Genomic DNA, 23,541 nt, shown 5'->3' with positions numbered 1-23,541 from the left:
ACTGCATTAATCTAAGAAAAATTACCTTACCTGTCCTACAACAGAGTATTTGGCACTCTGTCTTACAGTCATGTAAGTAATTCTTCAGAACAATAATTAAGAACTACATAAGCTAATGAATAACTCCTTACGGCTCTCATTGCTGAAAGCAAATAAGGTAACTTCCTAGGGGCTCACCTTACACAGCTGGTCTGGGAGGGAAACATGAGGATTTCAAGTTTATGTTTGCAAAGCCATTTCCAATGATTTAAATTAGTTTTTCCACTTAATATGTGTGAGTATATGTCCCCACACTGGACAAAAAGGAAATGGAGTCTTAGAGAAATCCAACTCTGTGCTGTCTGGAATACCATTCATCCTTGAATTGTGAGCCTTTGTGGTCTCATTCCCCCTTTAGAGACTTGGGTCACCTGCCTTCCTGTTCTTCAGGAGAGGGTGTGCTGTGGTTTAGCAATCTGAGGGTAGCAAGATTGTCAAAACATCCCTGGAGATGCTTTTAGAGTTACTGCGGAAAGCAGGTTTCCATGGTGCAGGGCGGCTGCTGGGAGGAGTAGCCACATGGCACAATCCCAGGTCCTTTCTCTGGAGAGAAGGAGGCCCGCCTTGTCAGGATAAAGCTGGGCATCCTTGAGGACAGTCTGAGGCAGATGGAGTCGCAGGCTGAGACAAATGGGTTCTTATGAAGCCTCATAATCTGGGAGTACAGGGAGGATAGGAAGACAAGGATGGTCTACCTGTTAGCTAATGCCCTTTTCATCTAAAGAAGCTCTAGCCTGAATCTAGTTTATATTCTATTCCCACTTACCTGCCTTCCTGTTTGCAACCTAGTTCTGAGTAAAGGAAATAAGTTCAAAGCAAAGCAAGGGAGCACAGAAAGTTTTGCCCTCCAAAAACATGAGCTTGGAGAGCCCTTATCTTGGAGGGAAAATATACAGCAGCTGAGGAGAGAAGAGAGCCATGAAAACAGAAAGGAACTATGGTATAATGTTTGCTTTGAAATGGCCCTTCCACAGCCTTTCTCCCAAATCTCCTTAAGTGGGGCTGCTGGGGGGATGGAGTGCAGGATAGAAAACTCCACCTCTCGGGTAATGGTGCCATGGTGGAGGTAGTTAGAAGGCTGGGGTATCACTCTTGCCGGAAGATGTCTAGAAGACCCAGAATTCTGAAATTTTAGAGTCAGAAGTACTCCCCAGAGATCTTGCAACCCAACTCCCTCATTTTACTTAGGGTCTTTCAGGATTTTACTGAACTGCTAGCCTGGGGTGCTCATTAAGCTGCTTTAGTCTACAATATTTAAGAATTATAAACCGAGAGTCATTTCTTCCCACTGTGAAGCACTGTCATGAGACCTAAATGAGTGACTCTGGAAACGAACTGCAGTATTTCCTGCCTAGCCAGGGAGCTCACTCACCATGCTTGGTGACTGTCCCCAGAGAGGCAGTGAAGGAAAGCTGAAACTTTAGGACCTGGTCCTTAATTTTGCATTCTTTTGCTTAAAGAGTCCCCTCCCCTCAAGTGTATAAGCTTCAGGTCCCAGAAAATCTGAATGTTGGTCTGCCTGCCCCACACAGTAAATCTAAACATATGACGCTCCAACAGGCTCCTGATCAGAAGACGAGACCAGGTGAGTGAGAATGACTCAGCTGGACTGGCTGGGAAAACATGCTGAGGCCTGTGAAGAAGTTGGATCAGGCACAGTGTTGAGAGCTGGCTCACATGATGTCTCCAACTTCCACCCCCTCCTTGCTTCGATCACCATTAGCTTCTTTGCTTTTCTTTCTTTCTTTTTTTCTTTCTTTCTTTCTTTCTTTCTTTCTTTCTTTCTTTCTTTCTTTCTTTCTTTCTTTCTTTCTTCTTTCTTCTTTTTTTTGTTAACTTGTGAAAGCTTTACTGTTTTAAATTAATTTTTAAATACAGACCCAATCTCTAATCAACGTACAATGAATGACCTAGTTTTTCCATTTTGGGGGGTCAATTTTGTTAGTTGTGTTTTTCAAGGAATTGCCCATGTTGCTTAAATTTCCAAATTTATTCACAGAAAGCTGTTCATAATATATTTTCATTATTTTTTTATGTCTATAAGAACTGATACTGACAATTAGTGTTTTCTCAAATTAGTTCTTGATCAGTAGTACTAGGTGTTTGTCAATTTGTTGTTTTTTTACAAGGAACCACCTTTTGGCTTTGATGATTTTCTTTTTTTATTTGCTTTTAATGCCATTGTTTTGTACTCTCATCTTTATTTTTTATTTTATTCTACTGTTAAAAATACTAGCTTCTTGTCCAGACCAAACTTGTCTTTCAGATCTACAGAACCAGGATTTTAGATCTGGTGGGGTCTTATTTTGCCATCACCCCTAATTTTTTGCAGGCTCTCAAAATGGCTTAGGCACCTCAGGTTCCTGATCCGCCCACCCGCCCCCATTCGTGAAGCCTCGGTGTTGGCCAATGCTTTAAGTAGGCAGACTACGTGGTCCACTTATTAGATATAACCTGCCTGGTGTGTCCCTGTGTGGGTAGAAATCAACTAATATATTACAAATTGTGTTTATTTTTCAGTTGTCTTGTCTGTCCCTACTCACAAGAAGGTAAAGCTTTTGAGACTAGGAATCTCTGTCTGTGTTATTCCTTATCATCCCAAGCACAAATATATATCTGTTAAAAGAGTAAATGGGAAAAAAACCAAAACAAAACTCTTTCATACTGAAAGATTTAAGTCTGAATCTGGCTTTCTCCTCACTAGCTGTTTGACCCTAGGTACGTTACTTAAAATGTCTAGGCCTTGGTTTCCTCATTTGTAAAATGGGAAGAGTAACGGTATCTATTTCTAAGACTGCTGGGTCGATTAGGTGACATATGTATAAAACCTGGCACATAGCAAGTGCTGGATAGATGCTTGCTAGTATTATTACCATGTAGAATAATCTGACTAGTTGTTTAAATTGTCTTTCAACGCTGCTCAGAGCTTTTAGGATAGGAGAGGTGGAGGCTAAAAGCATGGATGCCTTCAGCATTTACAGCCCAATTATCCTCCTGGTTAGACGATTACTAGTTGAATAGGTGTGAAGGTGCTCAGTGTTCACACTCCCAGGCTGCTGATAGGTCAGGATTACCATTACCAGATTGCCAAGGAAGAAAGGAGGCTGGGGCAGCTCAAATGACTTGCACAAGGTCACTCACCTCGAAAACCAGGACGTGCCGGACCCAAATCCAGCTCTTATGCCTCTTGAAATTGTATTATCTGCTGCCTTGCCTCCACGCTCTCTCTGCCATATGGGATGGTGGCGGGGCCCATGACCTCAAGATCCCTGTGTTCAGCCAGGCTTTTTACTACAGTCTCGGCAATTCACTTAATTTTTTTGACGCTCTCGCTTGCAAAACTTGGAAAATAAAAACCACACCTCCAAGCTTTGTGGCCAAGGTCACAGGCAAGAAAAGCACTTCGGAAACTGTAAAGTGCTGTATGAATAACCTCTGAAAAAGGCATTTGCCTTGAGGCCCCCTAACTTATCGGGCCCGGGAGTCGCTCGGGTCTCCACCCCTCTCCAAGGCCGCACAGCGCGGAGTAGGAAGGAGGATTAACCCCTGGGCTCCAGTCTGGGCGTTTCTCCAGGCGGCCGCGGAGGAGTTCCGCCCCTCACCCCGTCCAGTCCCGCCCCGCCGCCTCCGCTCTCTCTCGCCCGCACTCGCGCTCCTCTAGTCTCTCCCGCCCAAGGCCCGGCTGCGCTTCCACGGCCCGCACTGCAAAGCAAGGCGCGGCTGGCGGGCCGCCAGGATGCAGGTCCCGCACAAGGAGCACCTGTACAAGCTGCTGGTGATCGGCGACCTGGGCGTGGGCAAGACCAGCATCATCAAGCGCTATGTGCACCAGAACTTCTCCTCGCACTACCGGGCCACCATCGGCGTGGACTTCGCGCTCAAGGTGCTCCACTGGGACCCGGAGACCGTGGTTCGCCTGCAGCTCTGGGACATCGCAGGTGAGCAGCGGGGGAGGGGATCGGGGGCGGGAGCGCTTCGCAGAGGGTCTCCATTAAGGGGGCAGCGGCTTGCGGCCAAGTGGGAGACCCAGATCTCCTGGGCGCTGCGCCGCAAGAGACTTTTCCCGGTGGGCTGGAAACTTGGTGTCAAAGAAAACAGTTTCTCTCTCGCGCGCAGAAATTTCAAGTGCATTCACTGGAGCTTTGGGGCTGTTGCTTTATCTCCCTCCCACAGCCTCCCCTGGGATCTCTCGCCCCAGCGCGGGCCTCCCGGGGGACCCAGAGGGAGAATACCGGGAGTTGCATTCAATTCTTGGTCTCCAGCTCATTTTCCGGGCACGGGCAGTCCCTCCGGTGACGCGGCCCAGAGTGTCCTGCCCGCTCTTCTGTGCTCAGGCCTCGACGGGAAGCCCCTAGACCGGTTCACAGCGGGAACCAGGAGAGTTCCAGGCTAGAGGAGTCTCCCAGTTCCTGTTTCCAGTCGCTCACTGCATTCCAACTTTTGCTACCCCCCTTTTCTACCGTTCAATCAAGCAAGTTGGAGGTTCTCTGCTTTGAGAAAGCCGAGGAACTTTCTGTGTATGTACTGGGGGTAACGTATTATTTCTCTCTCTCTTTCTGTCTCTCTCTGTCTCTCCGTCTCTGTGTCTGTCTGTCTGTCCCTCTCTCTCTCTCTGGCTCTCTGTCGTCTATGAAAAGGAGACTGAGTATATATTTTAGGGCCATTTTTGTTTAAGGGTCTATGACATTAGCCACAGATTTCTTGATTTGTCCCTAAAGTTTTCGCTGAGAAGTCTGGAAAATGAGAAGCATCTTTACAATGTTTGAAATCAGAATTTGATTCCTAGGGTTTGTACCAGAAGTTAGGCCTTCAGTCTAAGCTTGGGGTATAAAGAGTGAGTCCTTGGATGGAGGCTGTTGGCATCCTGGGCATGTCCAACCCTTCATTACAGTTACTGGCCCTGCCACTCACTTAACCTGCTCAGTGGCTCCAGAGAAGTCCCTTCAGCTCAGCTGCATCCCTGTTAAGTTGGAGAGTGGTTGGACAATGACAGCTCAGGACCCGTCCTGCTCAGAAGTTTTAAGGTCCTCTGAGATTCCCTGTGAACCCCTTCAAATAATCCACTTCACTTCTGCCTATTTCATAGTCTGTGGCACTAGGAACCTTTATAAGTGCTGGACCCAAACTGGCCACTTCTCTTGCAGAAAACAGGTTCATTTTAGCTGGTGCATTTGACTGGAAACTCTTTTTCATGGCCTGAAGCGAGAACAAATGTGGAAAATTTTCGAAAGGGTGTTTCTCGTGCTGGGGACTCCAGTGCCTCTTTAATCATGAGCTGCCAGGTCTTATGATAAAACTCTTGGCATCTGAACAGATTCATGCCTTTGGTGTCATTTTTAGCAGCTCTAGTAGCACAGGGGTTATCAGAGACCAGAAGATGTCATTGGCCACTATCTGATTGGGCTTTATACCTAGAAAATCCTGTATGCGTCTGTGCACTTTGTTGCTACTTGTTTCAGTGTCTGACAACTCTTCCGGCTGCATCAAAGTCTCTAGGACCCAGGTTTAGAATTAGCTTACTGTTTGAAGGGGATGTATGTATTTTTATGTGAAAAGCAAATAATGATGTGACCTCAGACATGTTACATAATGTTTGTGGGTCTCAGTGTCCTCACCTAACAGGGACAATAGTAGGTGTAGAGATGAAGAGCCTAAATTCCAGAGTCGAACTGCTTCTGTCTGGATCCCTGTTTTACCCCATATGTCCTGGGCGATATTCGACAAGTTCCCTAACTTCCTGGTCTCAGTTTCCTTGTCTGTAAATAGATAGAATGCTTTCTCTCAACAAAGGAGCAAACAAGAGATGAACAACCAGCAAATGCTAGCTAAACCCATTTGTACTTACTACTTAGGAGAGCTGCATGGATTGTTGTTACACTAGCTACCAATTTTTTGGAACATGTATAAATGCTAGGCAAGAAGGACATGATATAAATATGCTAATTAAACCTTATTAAATGATAATTCCTAGTAAATTATGAGCACATATAATCTATTCCAAACATCCAGCACTAATTTTCAGCTTTATCCATATTACAACATGCTGTCTTGAGCAATTTCATTCCCAAGCTTAGAAATACCTCCTGAGCCATGAGTCAGTTCTGAAGTTGCCACGGAGGCTATAGTCGCAGAAGTCTGTATAAGTAAGAAATCTGAGGAGCCTTGGAAAGTTGGTCCTATAGATACAGTGGTGTACACCATCTCTGTAGGGAAGCTTCGTTTTCCCGGAGCTCTGATGTTCAGTGCTAACCTGTCTTTGGCAGCCTCCAGCTCAAAGGCCCTGTGGGCTGAGTTAGAAGTTGGGCAGCAGGCAAAGCTGGTTGGGGGAAAGTTGGGCCCTTGTGGGAAAGGGTGACTGGAGCGCAGTACTGACATGTTTCAAGCTGCATAGCTGGTCCTGTGAGGAGTGAGTTCATATGGAATCCAGCCTCAACTTCCCAGCCAGACTTCAGTCAGCTAAGTGTATCTTATAGCATCTTCAGATCAGCCGGTCTGTCCAACCTTGGGGAATGCTTCTCTGTCTCCTTTGTGCTCATTTCTGGCATGTGTCTGAAAAGAACAGGTCGTGAAAGCTGGGGGACTCGCTTTGAGATTGCCGGGGGTGTGGATGAGGTAGAGGGGACATGCCCTGTCTTGATAGGGTATCACATCCATCTGCTAGAGAGGGAAGTTTTGCTCAATTAGACTTTTAATATCCATTTGGTTAAATGCCACGTAGGGTCCTATTTGTTCAGCTAATTCCCATGATGTGTGTCTTGTGGCCACTTAGGCGGGCCAGTCTGCTCTTGAAAAATCTCCAAAAAGTACCTTTCAGGGCTTGTGAAGTAGACCTTTTTTTTTTTTTAACATCTTTATTGGAGTATAACTGCTTTACAATGGTGTGTTAGTTTCTGCTTTATAACAAAGTGAATCAGCTATACATATACATATATCCCCATATCCCCTCCCTCTTGCATCTCCCTCCCACCATCCCTATCCCACCCCTCTAGGTGGTCACAAAGCACTGAACTGATCTCCCTGTGCTATGCGGCAGCTTCCCACTAGCTATCTGTTTTACATTCGGTAGTATATATAAGCCCATGCCACTCTCTCACTTCGTCCAAGTTTACCCTTCCCCCTCCCCAAGGACTTGTGAAGTAGACCTTTAAACCAGCGGGATGAATCCCACAAACCCCGTAGGGGACAGCAGTTGCCCTGTATCCCAGTGATTCTACCGTAGAGGAGCAGCTGAGTTAGCTTTGGGTTCAGAAACTCTTGATAGAGTCAGAGAAGTTAAGTCACTTTGCCCAAGGCCACCCAGCTAATAAGCGGAAGAGCTGGCTTTGAAGCAGGTCTGTCTGATTTGGAATCAAGCCATGCTCTTTATAACCAAAGGCCTGTGAGCGCCTGGTGCAGAGGTGGCCCACTGGGGTGATGCTTTCTTCCTTTTTAATGGCACTGCTTCTTTAGTAGATAGATTATCCTTGCCTTCTCTCTCCTATTTCTAACATGTTTTTGGATGTTAATCAGTACCACTGTGCAGAGAGTGGAAGGAACTGGAATGAAAATCTATTTCTGAAAATTTGATTCTTGGTTATAGGGTTTTTTCTCTTTATAGAATTATCAAAAAAAAAAAAAAAAGAAAAGAAAAGTTCACACTTGAGACTCTCCCTTCCTACTCCTCTCCAAATCCTGATGCTATGATTACTCCAATAGCACTTTCAAAGAGAGCTACACAATTTTGTCTAGAACTCTTCATGTGCTTTGGGAACTGGCTACAGGAATTAGGACAGTGATAGTAATAGTAGCTAACATCTTTTAGGCATTTATTCTTACAATTGTCCGTGCATATTTAATTTTTAATTTTCCAGTAAAATAGTTGGTTAAGTGGTAGTACTAGAATTTAAAACTTGGCCATTGAATCCAGCACCCAGGTTCCTAACAGCTTTGCTCTACTTCCCACAATTTAAAAATAGAATATTTTAGAATACTAATAAATATATTATTATTTATTCTATCCATAAATTGTGGATATTCTAAAACTGTAATACTTGACATTGGGCAAATCATGAAACCTTGCTGGATCTGAGTTGCTCCATCTTTAAAATGGCAATTGTTTCATTTTCCTGTGATATCACATATTCATGCTGTGTTATCTCTTGCAGTCTCTATCAGCTTTAATCCTGTGCCCAGTTGTATGTGGCAGCTTATTCCAACTTCTTTACTTACTAGCTTTGTGACTTGTGCAAGTTACTTAACTTCTATTCCTTGGTTTCCTGTCAAAAAACTGGAGACAACAGCAGAACCTGTATCTTAGCGTTACAAGAATGAAATGAGTTAATTCATATAAAGCTGTGCCCGACACATTCAGAATTTTAGCTATTACTCTTGTTGTTTTAATCGTTATTACAAACTACTTTCACATACATTTTTCTGCTTGGTCTTCCCAACGTTGCTAAGGATATTGACAGAGCAGGTAGTGTTAAGCCTATTTTATATGAGATCAAGAATCAGAGACCCAGGGTCACAAGAGCACGCACGTGGCGGAGGAGAATAGGAACAGCAGGTCTGTTTAACTTCATCTTTTATGCATATATATGAGAGAAATGACCAGGTCTGCTTGGTCATCAGATAACCCAATTCTAGGCTTAACAAATACAGTAGAAAATAAATTAAGTTGGCATGTAATTTAGAGAATGCTTCTTCCCCATATGAAAGTTTCACTGCAAGACTCTCCTAAATAACAAATTCCCCTATATAGCTAAAACAAGATCCAGAAAAATATTTCCCTGCAGGGTACATCTATACTAACTTTCCCGACCTAAGCTGTGTGACAAAGAAGCACTGGAGGACATTAATTATCCAACAGGCAGAGTGACAGCGGTGGGTAGCCCGGGTCTAGAGTCAGGAGACGCTGACTGCCCACACCAGTGGCTGTGGGATTCATCTGGGTCACACTGGTGTGTTGTTTTAGTGTTTGTAAAGTGCTTCCACATTGTGAAATTCAACTGAGGGAAGGGTTTGGACTTGAGCCTCTCTTCAATATCTCTTTCTAAAAGACTAACTCTCCAGGAAGTTTTAGAAGAAGGGTTTTAAATATCCACGTAATTAGATCTAAAAATGTAGAAAGAGCTAAATTTGGCAACCACTATGTCAGGCCGAAAAGTAAAAATGCATGGCAAGTCTGGGCCACTTTCTGGTGGGCACTTTATTGCCTTGTTTCTAGCCTGGCTAATTATAGATTTTCTAAATACCATGTGGATTAACATGCTATGTGCTTACAAGTAAATAGTATGTACACTGAACAGAACAGTGAACTTTCAAAGTGAGGTGAATGATGGGTGGGCAACATACCTCAGGGCTTCTTGCAGGGAGGTCATTAGAATCTCCACGTGTCACAGACACTTGGGCATTAGGCCTGAGGGACAAGTCCCCTCATCTAGGCTTTAGAGGACTAGTTCCTCTAGACAAGAGGGCACATAGCAGCCTGACCAAGGAAAGCTAAGTCATTTGAGAGAAGGAGGGAATGCAGGGAGCACCTCCTATGTGTGTGGTTGGTTTCTTGAGCAGACGTGTATATTAAATGCCTGGTATGTGTTAGGTGCTGTGCTAGGTGAGGGGAAAACAAAGAAGGCTAAAGAACTGAACAAGACTTGATTCCTGACCTCAAAAAGTTCACGGTTTAGTGGGCATGACAGCACAAAAGCAAATCATTGTAACGGTGAGTAAGGTGTATTGATATAGGTCACTCCAAAATACTCTGGTGATGCAGACGGGGTCCTGTCCACACCACATCCATCCATTCTCTGAGCAGGCTGAACAAAGCCTCTAGCTAGTGTGATATTTCCTGTGTTCTTACCTAGCACCAGTTACTCCCTGTGAGGGACTTCAGGGCCACACGACTTGAGACAGAAGTTCATCCTCTGGCCCTTTTTAATTCTGTCTCCTTCTCCTGGGGAGCTCATGCATACCCGAGGCTTTAAACTCTATGCTTATAACTACAAAATTGTGCTTATGACCTTGCCTTCTCACAAGCTTCAGACCTACACTTTCGTCTTCCTGCTGGTCATTGCCTTTATGATATCTCATATATATTGCAAGATCAATATGTCATAGCCAAGTTGCATTAAAAAAACAAGATTGTTGGCTTTTTCTCTTAATAAAGTAATATATGCTCAATGTAGCAAAAATGGAAAGTGCAAAAGAAAACAACAAAGGAATACAAGCAGAGAATATCTACCATCACACCATCACCCCTTTTAGTGAAAGTAGTAAATGATGCTATTTGTAAACCTCAACTAGACATATCTCTCCACATACTGGTCTTCCTAGTTTATGTGAACTATACTATGTTTTACCCAGTCACTAAGACATGAAACCTCTGCCATCTTTTCTCCTTCTCTTTTGAGCCACACATGCTATCAATCTCCATGTCAGTTGCTGATTATGCCTCTCCTGTCACGGCCTTAGACCAGGGACGGCACTATTATTATATACCTGTCTTGCTGTCATAGCCACCTGGCTAGTTCTAGTCTCTTCCTCCTCCAGTTCTTATGTGTGCTAAGGTCAAGTTTATCTTCCCAGAACATCACTTTGGTGGCTCCCTATTGCCAATAGATTATAAACATCATGGTGAAAAGAATTAAAGTGGTTGGGATGAGGTGACTGGAGGGATGATGACTAGAAGGAAGACAGATTCTAAGTTATAGAGCTATAGAGGGAGGAGTTCATGGGCTCCTAGAAAGAAGAAGTAAGTGGAATCCTTGAGGCCTGCCCAGGTCAAAAGGAAACCCAGGATCTGTTTCATTCTGGCTTTGTCAGAACACAGGTACTCTCACTGAGGGTCAAAATGGTACTTAAATATTTTGTTCTATTTTACTGCATTTCATTTAAAATTATTTTTATTTTTTATTTATTTTAATTTTTTTAACATCTTTATTGGAGTATAATTGCTTTACAATGCTGTGTTAGTTTCTGCTTTATAACAAAGTGAATCAGCTATATGTATACATATGTCCCCATATCCCCTCCCTCTTGCGTGTCCCTCCCACCCCTCTAGGTGGCCACAAAACACCAAACTGACCTTCCTGTGAGATGAAGCTGCTTCCCACTAGCTATCTATTTTACATTTGGTAGTATATATATGTCCATGCCACTCTCTCACTTTGTCCCAGCTTACCCTTCCCCCTCCCCGTGTCCTCAAGTCCATTCTCTACGTCTTACATCTTTATTCCTGTCCTGCCCCTAAGTTCTTCAGAACCTTTTTTTTTTTTTTTAGATTCCATATATATGTGTTAGCATATGGTATTTGTTTTTCTCTTTCTGACTTACTTCACTCTGTATGACAGTCTCTAGGGCCACCCACCTCGCTACAAATAACTCAATTTTGTTTCTTTTTATGGCTGAATAATATTCCATTGTATATATGTGCTTCATGTTCTTTATCCATTCATCTGTCGATGGACACTTAGGTTGCTTCCATGTCCTGGCTATTGTAAATAGTGCTGCAATGAACACTGTGGTACATGACTCTTTTTGAATTATGCTTTTCTCAGGGTATATGCCCAGTAGTGGGATTGCTGGGTCATATGGTAATTCTATTTTTAGTTTTTTAAGGAAGCTCCATACTGTTTTCCAAAGTGGCTGTATCAATTTACATTCCCACCAACAGTGCAAGAGGGTTCCCTTTTCTCCACACCCTCTCCAGCATTTATTGTTTGTAGATTTTTGTTTGTTTGTTTGGTTGGTTGGTTTTTTTGCGGTACGTGGGCCTCTCACTGTTGTGGCCTCTCCCGTTGAGGAGCACAGGCTCCAGACGTGCAGGCTCAGCGGCCATGGCTCACGGGCCCAGCCACTCCATGGCATGTGGGATCTTCCCAGACCGGGGCACGAACCCGTGTCCCCTGCATTGGCAGGCGGACTCTCAACCACTGCGCCACCAGGGAAGCCCTGTAGATTTTTTGATGATGGCCATTCTGACTGGTGTGAGGTGATACCTCATTGTAGTTTTGATTTGCATTTCTCTAATGATTAGTGATGCTGAGCATCCTTTCATGTGTTTGTTGGCAATCTGTATATCTTCTTTGGAGAAATGTTTATTTAGGTCTTCTGCCCATTTTTGGATTGGGTTGTTTGTTTTTTTTGATATTGAGCTGTATGAGCTGCTTGTATAATTTTGAGATTAATCCTTTGTTAGTTGGTTCGTTTGCAAATATTTTCTGCCCTTCTTAGGTTGTCTAAAAGTCATTTTAAAACCTCAGGATTTGAGAGTTGTAAGATCTTGCCTGGGAAAATTTATTCATTCACTTGATAAGCACAGGGTTTTAGGGGGAATGAAATGGACATTGGTATGGAATCTGATATTCTGGTGGAGCATAAAGATATTTAAAGATAATCATGGAGATAATTATTGACTGTTTTGATAAGTGCCCTGAAGGAGAAATGTCAGGTGCTAAAGAAGGTCAAAACATGGCATCTGCCATAGCCACGGTATGGAGGTGAGGAGACGTGGTGAGGGCTGTGGGTAGTCCGGCACTGCCGGAGATTACAATGTTAAGGAGAGAGGTGGTGAGAGGAAACAGCAGTCAAATTAGGAGAGGATGTATTTGCTAAGCCAATGGTTAAGAGTGATAGTTCCTTACATTTATCAATTTATCAAAGTAAACTTTGCAATTTAAACAGCACAATGATTCTGCCAAATGGGTCATATTATTTCCAGTTTTATAGGTGAGGAAACTGGGCCAAGGGTAAGTAGAACATGGTGCCTGGTACATTATAGTTGCTCAGTAAAAGTGGTTTGGTGTTAAATAGCCAGTGGGGTTGGACATTAGAGTCATTGCTCACCTGAAAACATTTTGAAGAGAGTTGTCTTGTGGTAGGTTTAGGGCCCGATTGCTCCCTCTTCTGAGAATTCGCTTTGGGAAGCCCTGCTTTCAAACCATTGAGAACCCTTTTTATTTTTTTACTCTTTTTGATTCTGGGATGGATATTCCCAGATGGGTATGGTGGCTCCTGGGGTGGAATTCGGGTTTATTCTATCAAGGGAAGATCCTCATCTTCTAGATGGGTGTACTAGAGTAGTCTCCATAAACTTGGCAAAGTCAAGTCTGAGACTCTAGCCTGGGGTTACAAATTATTGAGTTCCACTATTTTTTTTCAGCTGTTCAAGAGCTTCGTTGAGAAGTTATGTTATCTTAAACTATTCATTGAAAATAACTCAGGTTTTAAATTTCACCATTCCCCACTCCCTTTAGTTTTCTATTCTCACATATTAATCAAATCCTGTCTTTTCTACCTTGACAAATAACTCTATCTTATCCCTCCTTTCAGTAGCCACGTCTTCTTCACAACTTATCTGAACTACTGTAGCATCATCCTGATGCTCATCCCTTCCTCAGGCTTTCCCACCCATCAGCTTGTAATCTACAGAGGTGAGGCTTCTTATCATGGCATCATTCTCCAGTTAGGTGTTCTCCAGTTTGGCATCCTTCAGTGGATCCTCATCACTTTCGGAATGAAAGACTAAACATTTTAGCATGAAATTCATGGCCTTTCATGATCCAGCCTCTGTCACCCATTCCAGTCTCATCTCTCATATGTATGATTCTTGACCATTCTGGATATCGTATAGTGCCTTCAGTTCAACTACCTTTCCCGTTATACTGTGGCTCATACAGTTGCCTCTGGCTAACTACACTTTCCCTCTTCTTTACTTAGATAGCTTCTATGGGTCCTCTGTCACTTACCAATCTCATCTCCTTCAGGAAGTGTCTTTTGAGTCCCTGTGACTGAGGGAGATACTGTTCATCTGCTCTCATAATATACCATGCTTACTTCAGATTAGAAGTCCTCTACTACTGCATTGGAATGCTTTTTCCTTCCAGCTGTAACCCTAGTACTTGGTACTAGAGGGTGCTTAATGAGTATTTGTTCAATAAAAATTTTCCATCAACTATTTCATCATTGCTCTAAAAATTTCTTTAATAAACAAAAGAAACTGTTTGTTTATGAACAAAATTAAAGTTTTTTCATGCTTGAAAGACTTTGTAATTTTATGAACATTTACATATGAAAAATGCATACATTTTAGAATCGATAAATATGGTGATCACTTTTCTTAAGTTGGCATGCATTTTATTTTTCACCATAAAAACTGGAGAGTGACCTTAAAGACCATTCTTTAAAACTGTGCTTCTTCATTTAACAAAATCTTCATAATACGGAGTAAAATGTCATTCATTTGGAGGTCAAATGACAAAACTTCTTCTTTATGATTTTTGGATAGATTAGATGAAGTAATATAGGTAATTTTCACAGAGTTAAAACCTTGAGGGTTCATCAAACCAAATCCTTCATTTTACAGATGAGGAAGCTATGCTCTGAAAGGGGGCTCGTATTAGTTTCTCAGGCTCAGAGAACTAGTTAGTGGTAGAACTAGAACCAGAATACAGGCTTCTCTGGTTTATTAATGATGGGATATGAAGAATTAAAAACTTCACCAGATGTCTTGCTGTTGTCTCAAGTACTGGGGCACAAAAAAAATGAACTTAGCATTCATCCAGCTATGGGAGTTCATGCCATAAAGAAGAGAGGATGGTGGTATGGAATTGGGGTGAACCAAAGTCACCCACAGTTTGGCTTCAAATGACATGCCTAATATAATTTCCCCCAGTCCTCCCTTATGAGTCTTCCAATGTGGCCATTTGGACTCCTTGCTCTTCCTTACTCACACCCCGTGTTTGTTGCCTCTGTGCCTTTGCTCCTGCCCTTCTTGCTAGTTCACATGCCCTTCCCTTTATTTCAACATATCCCAAACCTACTTGATGTCTAAGACCCACCTGAAAGGGCAACTCCTCTACAAAGATTTCCTGAATTCTCTCCTTCCAGTGGTAACCTCTTCCTCCCTTGAATCCGACACAACTTTACTCCCTTCTGACACGTCTCCCTTTAGCAATTCATTAGAGTTATGTTGTACTTCTCCAGATATCCTTTCCAATTTTTAGCAGAGCTTGACACAATTACCTGTTACACAATTTAATGAAATGACTGTGGAGTTAGCAAAGAAGTAGAAAAGGAGAAAGTACTATGGAGGAGGAGAACGAAGCAAAAGCAGGTTTTGGATGCAAAGGGAGGAGAGTTCAGGAAGAGGATAGTCAATCATTTCAAATGTCTGGGAGAAATCAGAATTATTACTTTTTGCCCCACGTCGCTATTTTTTGTAGTCTGTTTTTTGTTATCCTGATACATGATTTAACCTTTCTTCCTCATCAGCCTTACATACATCTGCTCTCTCAGGAAGAACAATGGAAAACTTAGCTTCTTGTGTACTCCTTAGCCTATTGGAAACCAAGAAATTATCTACGGTGTGAGGGATTCAAAGACATTTCAATCTAATTTGTAGGGTGAAGTCAAAAACAAATTGATTTAAATTACTTGTTGGGAGGACTGTTTTCCCCCTGCAATATAACGTGTTATTAATAGCCACCATTTATTGGGTGTTTGTTAGACATGGTGCCGTGCATTTTTATGTATCATTTTATTTACTGCTCACAAGGAACTGATCTGTAGGTACTGTTACTAACCCTATCATAAAGAGGAGAGAGCTATGCTTATACAGGCTAGAAAACAGATAAACGCTCAAAACTTTTCAAAAGTCACACAGAAGGTAAGAGATGGTGCTAGGATATGAACTGAGATTTGTCTAGTTACAAATTCTATTTTGTAATCACTCCACTCTACTATTTCCTACTGTGTAATATAACAATGCAATAGTTTTCGCATATCATGGATTAAGTTGCATTTTGAAGATGCACATTATTTATTTTAAAGGAATATTTATTATTATTTTTAACCTTTCTACTTTGGACAGGGCTAAGAATTGGATGAGCTGAGTTCTTTGCACACATCCTTGCTTAGACTATGTCGTTGGTGTGGCTTAATAAGAACCATACTAATATACTACTTGAGACAGGAAAACCACAGTGCCTAAGGGACACAGTCTCTAGTTTGAGAATTAAAGATAAGAATGGCTATGATGCTTGATGTTATTGGAATAAAAATTAAGTCTTGTACGGTGGTAGAGGGGTGTGTGTGTGTGTGTGTGTGTTTTAAACTTAAAGAAAACAATCCTCCAGACTAGACTTGGGAGAGGTTCTCAAATTTCCACAGTTCACACATCCTTTGGCGTCAAAGTAATTTTTCATGGTGCCTCTAAGACAACAGAAATACTTAAAAGCTCTGTTTATTAAATAGTTAGCACCAAACAATTTAATAAGTATTATAGTTTAATAACTTAATAGCCTTTGGAAAAAATAGAAGACATAAATTAAAAGAAAATGATTTTTATTTCACTTTTAATAACTATATTTATTATTGGCATATGCATTGCTTTGGACCATGGAATAGTATCTCAAAGCTTTGAGTCAGAGTGGACACCACCACCCTCATTTCCTGTTTCTCATTGATTTTCACATGACTCTTGCTTTTTATCCCACAAACTGAAAAAATCCCAGCTTCAAAAAGATATGATCACATCAAAGGGACTGTAGTACAATCTGATGTTAAAATTGTGAACTGCCTCTAGCTAGTAGTTCCTGAGGTGTCTGATTGATCTTGAGCACCACTGTGCTTGCCTTAAAATTTAAAATCATCTTGTTGCAACCCTGTGAGTTCACTGAGGCACCCCCAAAGCACCTGGGCACACATTTGGGGAATTTTACCTCTGAAGGAATCAGGAAATTCTTTAAGAGTGAAACCCTTAGAGTCCAGGGTCCCTTGTGAGTTATTTATAAAAGTATCTTTAAAGGTTACTTAGAGGTGATGTCTCAAATGGTAAGTAATTCAAAGATAGCTTTTTATTTAATACATTTGAGCTTGTAATTCAGTGGATGTATTTTTAGGTTGTTTGCTAGGTGTTTGTTTAAGTTGTAATTGGTTTAATTAAAAACATGAGATGCTGATCCTTCTATCTTGATTCTTGCCAATGTCTCTTCTGTGACGTGGTTTCATTCCCTCCCTCCATCCAATATTGCACACTGCATTACTACATGATCTTGTTTCTTCTTTATCCAAGTGAGTTATTTCATTTAAACTGAGTAGTGTCAGACCCTAGTCAAAAATAATTCTGAAAAAAAATCTGAGGTACTGGGATACTCATTTTCACACACACACGCACACACGCACACACACAGAGCTTTACATTTAAATATAAATTTAGAATTTAATGAGAATATTTTCAAAGTTTAATTTAAAAATAGATCACTATAACCCAGCCACCCTTGCTATCTATAATGCTATTGCTTATGGACCCTAAGAAACCAATCGTTACTTTTTATGCCATCCTATTCTCTTGCACACTCTAGCTAAATTCAATACACTGCATCTGGCTTTACCTTCTTGTTAAATAGAGACAAGACTTGCCTATAAGACGTGACAACCAGTAGTAAGATGAAAAGAGAGACACTGTTTATAGGGGAACTAAAGAAATTGTGGAGAGGCGGTTCTGAACTGGGGACAGATATTTTTCAGAGGGGATTTTAAGAATGAGCAGGAGTTTAGTAGGCATGGAAAGTAAATGAGCTGGATTAGAGATCTTGCTTTATTCAGTCCACTCCTCTCCCTGCTGGGGCTCCCTCTCACAAATAAGAAATTAATGTTAATTGCTACTTTATTATGTAAAGAGTACTGGTATTACCAGTTCCATTTTATTTCGCAAGACCATTGTGAGCACCGACAAAGAAGCTCTCAGAGTGCACGTGCTAGGGAGAGATAGGGGACAGTTTTGGAGGAATTCAACAGTGGGCTCAAGGAGTCTACAGTGTAACCGGGGACATGGTCTGCGGAGGTTTGCAGAACGTAAAAAGCAGTACGAGGCAGGGCCTGATTGAATGGGTGAGCAAGTGATACATTCAGTCAGCACTGTGTGAGTATAGGGGAGGAAAGAATTGAGCCTGGGGCCAAGTAGTCAGAAAACGCTACAAGAAGGTAGGGTTTTGTACAACCTTGAAGAATAGGTAGGATTTAGTTAGGCAGAGAATCAGAGGTAGGGTATGTTCCAGTGAGGATGGGAGTGCCATGGAATGAGTGGGAATGAAAGCAAGAGGCAGAACTTAGCAGAGACTAGCAAGGCATAGTTTGGGGCAGGACCCTGACCTCAGTCTGAGGATTAGCCTTTAACTTGTAAATCGAGGTGTGTGCAACGTTAAAAATCCCATAGGAGCCCAGAGGGTAAAATAAATGAACTCTTTTCTCTACCTGGCCAACATTTGTTTATCTTTCAAGGTCCTCTCTGAAAAATCTGTTCTCACTTCTGGACCACACAAGCTACTGCTCCCTGTTTCCCTAGGAAATGGGCACAAAACTTCCCCTTAATCCTGGCTCCCGTTTTGTTTTTCCACAAAAGATCACATCCAGCTAGAGGGATGTATTAGGAGTGAGGCCAAGTGTGTTAAAGAGTATTTTGATGCAAAGAAACAATCATGGGATCCTACGTAACCATCTATAAGAGACTTAGCATAAGAAAAATGGATCAATAGCAATGATTTATTTTAAAATAAAACTATATAAATTTCGTTGAATTATAAATTTTTTTTTTTTTTTTTTTTTTTGCGGTACGTGGGCCTCTCACTGTTGTGGCCTCTCCCGTTGCGGAGCACAGGCTCCGGACGCGCAGGCCCAGCGGCCATGGCTCATGGGCCCAGCCGCTCTGCGTCATGTGGGATCTTCCCAGACGGGGTCATGAACCTGTGTCCCCTGCCTCGGCAGGCGGACTCTCAACCACTGCGCCACCAGGGAAGCCCAAATTCTAAATATTTTGTTAGAATTATTTTAATAAAATGGATATAGATACATAAATTTAAATTTAGAGCAGTTTTTTGTGGTATCTAACAATGTCAAAGGAATAGTATCTCAGCCAGCTTTTTTTCTTTAACATTGAGTGTTTGGTATTAATCAGCACAAATGAACTTGACAACATTATTCATATAATGCAGACCCTGGATTTCTGAATATTCTGAGTTTTTAAGACATTCCAATATTTGTATTTATCCTCCAATTTATAACTGTTGGGAAATAGCTCAAATTGCTTTAAATCTTGTGTGGGTCACATAACATGTTAGCCGCCTAACCTCCAAATTTTGGCATCTATTTTAGGCAGTAGTGAGTTTAAGTAGGCAAATGATAGGGTAAAAAGAGGGCTTTGGATGGTGAATCTGGCAGAGGTGTACAGAAATTAAAATACAAAGTAAATCTCCAGTCCTGACCCCCCGCCCTGGAACTTCAGACTCCTATATCCAGCTGCCTATTCGATGTATCTATGTAACAGACATCTCAAACCTAACATGTCAAAGTCCCAATCTACTTCCACAAAACCTGTGTCTCCAAAAGCCTACTCCATCTCAGCTAATGGCAACTCCATACTTTCAAAAATTCAGGTCAAAAGCTTGTGGGTCATGCTTGAATCATCTCATAATTTATAGCCCACCTCTCTTCTCTATCTCCAAATATATCTAGAAAACAACCAATCTAGACCATCTTCACCACTACCACTTTGCTCCGCATCATTATCTCTTGCCTGGATTATGGTTTCCCTACTTCCGACCTTGACTGAGTCATTCCTCAATGCAGCAGCCACAGTTATCCACTTGATTCTGTCAGTTCATGTTTCTCATCTGCTCACAATCGTTCAGTGCTTTCTTCTTTCATCCAGAATAAAAGGCAGCATCAGTATAATAGCCTGAAACCATCTACAGTCTGGATCCTGTGATCTGCCTGCCTCATCACAGGCTACTCTTCCCCTTGCTCAGCCCTCTCCAGCCAACAGTCTCCTTGCTGTTCTCCACATGCTGGCCAGACACGTCTGTGCCTCTGCTTGCCGTTCCCTTTGTCTAAAGCCCTCTTCTCCTAAACATCCATATGACTTGTTCCTTTACCTCTTTTTAGTCTTTACTCAAATGATACCTTCTTAGTGAGTTCCATCCATCCTGCTTAACTTTACCCTTGCCTCCAGCATACCCGTTTCTCCTTTGCTGCTTTATTTTTCTCCGTAGTACTTTTTTTTTTTTTTTTTTTGTGCGGTACGTGGGCCTCTCACTGTTGTGGCCTCTCCCGTTGCGGAGCACAGGCTCTGGACACACAGGCTCAGCGGCCATGGCTCATGGGCCCAGTCGCTCCGCAGCATGTGGGATCTTCTCGGACCAGGGCACGAACCTGTGTCCCCTGCATTGGCAGGCAGAGTCTCAACCACTGCACCACTAGGGAAGCCCTCTCCATAGTACTTTTTACCAGATAATGTAGTATTATATGTATCTTACTTTTTTGTTTACTGTTGATCTCTTTTTACTAGAATGTAAGCTTCATGAGGGCAACGATTTTTAATTGTTTTTTCTTAGTTGCTGATTTTTTCTAGTTGCATGTTTCTAGTGTCTGGAAATTAATTGGAGTTCAAAATTTTTTGTTAGATGAATGAAAGAAATGAGGTGAGATGAGACAAACTTAAAGTGATTTCACTGGGAGTGGAAAGTGATGATTGCTAGTGACATAGCAGAGGATGACTCTTAAAGACTTGTTAAGCCTGCCAGTAATCATTGGGAGGGAGTAAAGAATTAGGGATTATTTCTTCACTCAGCAAAGAGGTCTTACTGAACACTTACTGGGCACACAGGGCAGTGTTTGTCATGGGGCTGCAGAAACTTGGTCTGGCTAGGGAGAGAGGTTGGCAGTTTTGTAGGGGAAGATTACACAAGGTTAATTCTAAAATAGAAGCCTAGATGACTTGGAAAAATGGTGATCGATTGACACTTTTCTGTTGCTGGTTTGGTGGAGCAAAGAAGTGAGGAGAGAAGATGAAAAAGTTTCAGAACCACTGCCAGAGGGTCAGATGGGCACTTAAAAAATGGAGAAAACTTTTCTGACCAGGTTGTCGGCCTGACTCTGATCCTAGTTTGTGGGTTTCCCTGAGCCTTCAAAACCAGCTTATGCCCCTATAAGTTCAGTGGCCATTTGATCATCATAGCAATTGGATAGTTTTTTTTCCTTCAGATCCTTGTTCAAAACTCATATTTACTTTTGATTTTATTTTCCTGCTTTTCAGACCATTACTGTCTAGAAAGAAAGAGCATGCCTTGGTGGTACTTTTAGCTCTACTGATTGTGCCATGACCCCAGAAATATATGTTTAGAATAAGCTGATTCCAAGAGATTATTTCTTAAGAGGATGAGAATGATTACAAAAACATAACATTCTAGTCTGAAACTCATTGCAACAGATATGCACATACCCTTGTTAGAATAATGTTAATTTTCTCCATCAGTGAACATCTATTGATTATTTGCTGAAAACAAGAGCAGAATATAAAGTGCATCAGTATGTGGCACTGGCTCATGAATACAAGACAACGCTGTATTTTAGAGGAAGGAGGAATCTTAATTTCAGTTTATTTCTTCTATAGTGTCGTGAGCTATACCATATCCAAAAAGTGGAGACATAGGCCGCAGATTTACAACCTTAAAATGTGACCAACCTGTTTTCCAGGTTTTTCCAATGCCAAGTTGGAGAGAGAAGCCTGAAGACACAGCATGATAAGAGTGAATGGAATAGGATAAAGAAAATGCTATGGGATTGTGAAAAAGGGAGCCATGGTTCCAGCTGGCAGGATGTGTGAGGTTTCAGGGCACAATGATAGGCTGCATAGGATTTGATTGAAGGTGAGAGGGGAGATGGGGAGGCAATTCAGGCTTTGGGAACAGAGCTGCAAAAAGGCAAGAAAAGCCAGGGAGTAATGCAGGATGTGTTTCCGGAAGGACACGTAGTCCAGTGTGGCTTGCCTGTGGAACACTCTGAAGGAAGGGACAGGAGAGGAGTTTGGAAGGGTGGTTGGAGCCACAGGCTCCAAATGTGTAGTCTTCATAGAAATGTAATGTAAGCATCATTGGAGGGCTAAAAGGGCAGAGCATCATAGTAATATTTATATTTTGAAAGTGGATTCTGATAGAAATAGAAGTCTTAAGACTTCACGTAGGGAGGGCTTTAAAAAACAGTTTCCTGGGGCTTCCCTGGTGGCGCAGTGGTTGGGAGTCCGCCTGCCGATGCAGGGGGCGCGGGTTCGTGCCCCGGTCCGGGAGGATCCCACGTGCCGCGGAGCGGCTGGGCCTGTGAGCCATGGCCGCTGGGCCTGCACGTCCGGAGCCCGTGCCCCACGATGGGAGGGGCCACGACAGTGAGAGGCCCGTGTACCGCAAAAAAATAAAAATAAAAAACAGTTTCCTGGGTCCCACACAAAACCAGTACAATAAGAATCTCTGAGGAGGATGCCCTGGGAATGGGTGGTCTGTAAATAGCTCAGATGATTTCTTTTCCCCCCCAAGCTCTGTTGAGATATAATTGACATATAACTTTGTGTAAGTTTAAGGTGTACAACATGATGACTTGATATATGTCTATATTGTGAAATCATTACCACAGTGAGGTTAGTTAACACCTTTATCACCTAATTACCTAATTACCTTTTTGTATGTGTGTTTGGTGAGAACATATAAGACTTAGTCTTTCAGCAACTTTCTATTATGTAATACAGTATTGTTGACTATAGTCACCATGCTGTACATCAGATCCCCAGAATTTATTCATCTTACATCTGGAAGTTTATACCCTTTGACCAACATCTCCACATTTCTCCCATCCCCTAGCCTCTGGCAACCACTGTTCTACTCTCTGTTTTAATGAATTTTGACTGTTTACGGCTTTTTTAGATTCCTCACATAAGTGAGCTTGTACAGTATTTTTCTTCCTCTGACTTATTTCCTTAACATAATGCTCTCATAGCATTTGCCCATGTTGTTGCAAAAGGCAGGATTTCCTTCTTTTTTATGACTGAATAACATTCTTTTGTACATGTATATAGTTGGTCCTCCGTATCTGCAGATTCCACATCTGCAGATACAGAGGGTGGGTGTACTAGGTCATTTTATGAGGGACTTTAGCACCCTAGGATTTTCGTATCTTTAGTGGGTCCTGGAACCAATCCCCTGTGGATACTGAGAGATGACCACAACACATTTTCTTTACCCATTCATCTGTCGATGGACATTTAGGTTGTTTCTATGTCTTGGCTATTGTCACTAATGCTGCAAAGAACATAGGTGTGCAGATATCTCTTCAAGGCAGTGATTTCAGTTCCTTTATATATACCCAGCAGGTGATTTCTTATGCTGCCTGAATGGCAACTGTCTAAAAACCTGTGTTATATTTACATTTATTTTAAGGGAAAGGGAGTGACAAAAATTGAGATGCTGAGAGCCCCAATTAGGAGCTTTCAGCGGTCCAGATGAGGAGCAATGAGGGCCTGAAGTGGATCAGTGGCAGTGCTGATGGAGAGGAGGGGGCAAAGTCAAGAACCCCTTTTGAAATGGAAGTGTCGATAGGATGTTGGAGACCCTTTGGATATGGGGATGAGGAGGGAGTTGGAAGATGACTTGAAGGTACCACTCTGGGTGGCTGTGTGGATGGTGATGCTGTGAACCAGCGTGG

The 23,541-nt window shown here is 42.2% G+C and overlaps 1 protein-coding gene across 1 annotated transcript in view; it reads left to right on the top strand.

Moving 5' to 3' along the window:
• The first annotated feature begins 3,622 nt into the window (after positions 1–3,622).
• Positions 3,623–23,541, top strand: part of RAB38 (RAB38, member RAS oncogene family) — a 63,251-nt gene continuing 43,332 nt past the window's right edge. Inside the window, exon 1 of the mRNA XM_081238874.1 lies at positions 3,623–3,977. Within this exon, the coding sequence (XP_081095000.1) occupies positions 3,776–3,977 (202 nt within the window). The 5' untranslated portion in view covers positions 3,623–3,775. The remainder of the gene's footprint in view (positions 3,978–23,541) is intronic.

Source organism: Mesoplodon bidens (assembly GCF_964165515.1).
Source record: "Mesoplodon bidens genome assembly, chromosome: 7".
Classification (NCBI taxonomy): Eukaryota; Metazoa; Chordata; class Mammalia; order Artiodactyla; family Ziphiidae; genus Mesoplodon; species Mesoplodon bidens.
The sequence above is the reverse complement of the archived record's forward strand: the minus strand, read 5'-3'. Positions and strand labels throughout refer to the sequence as shown.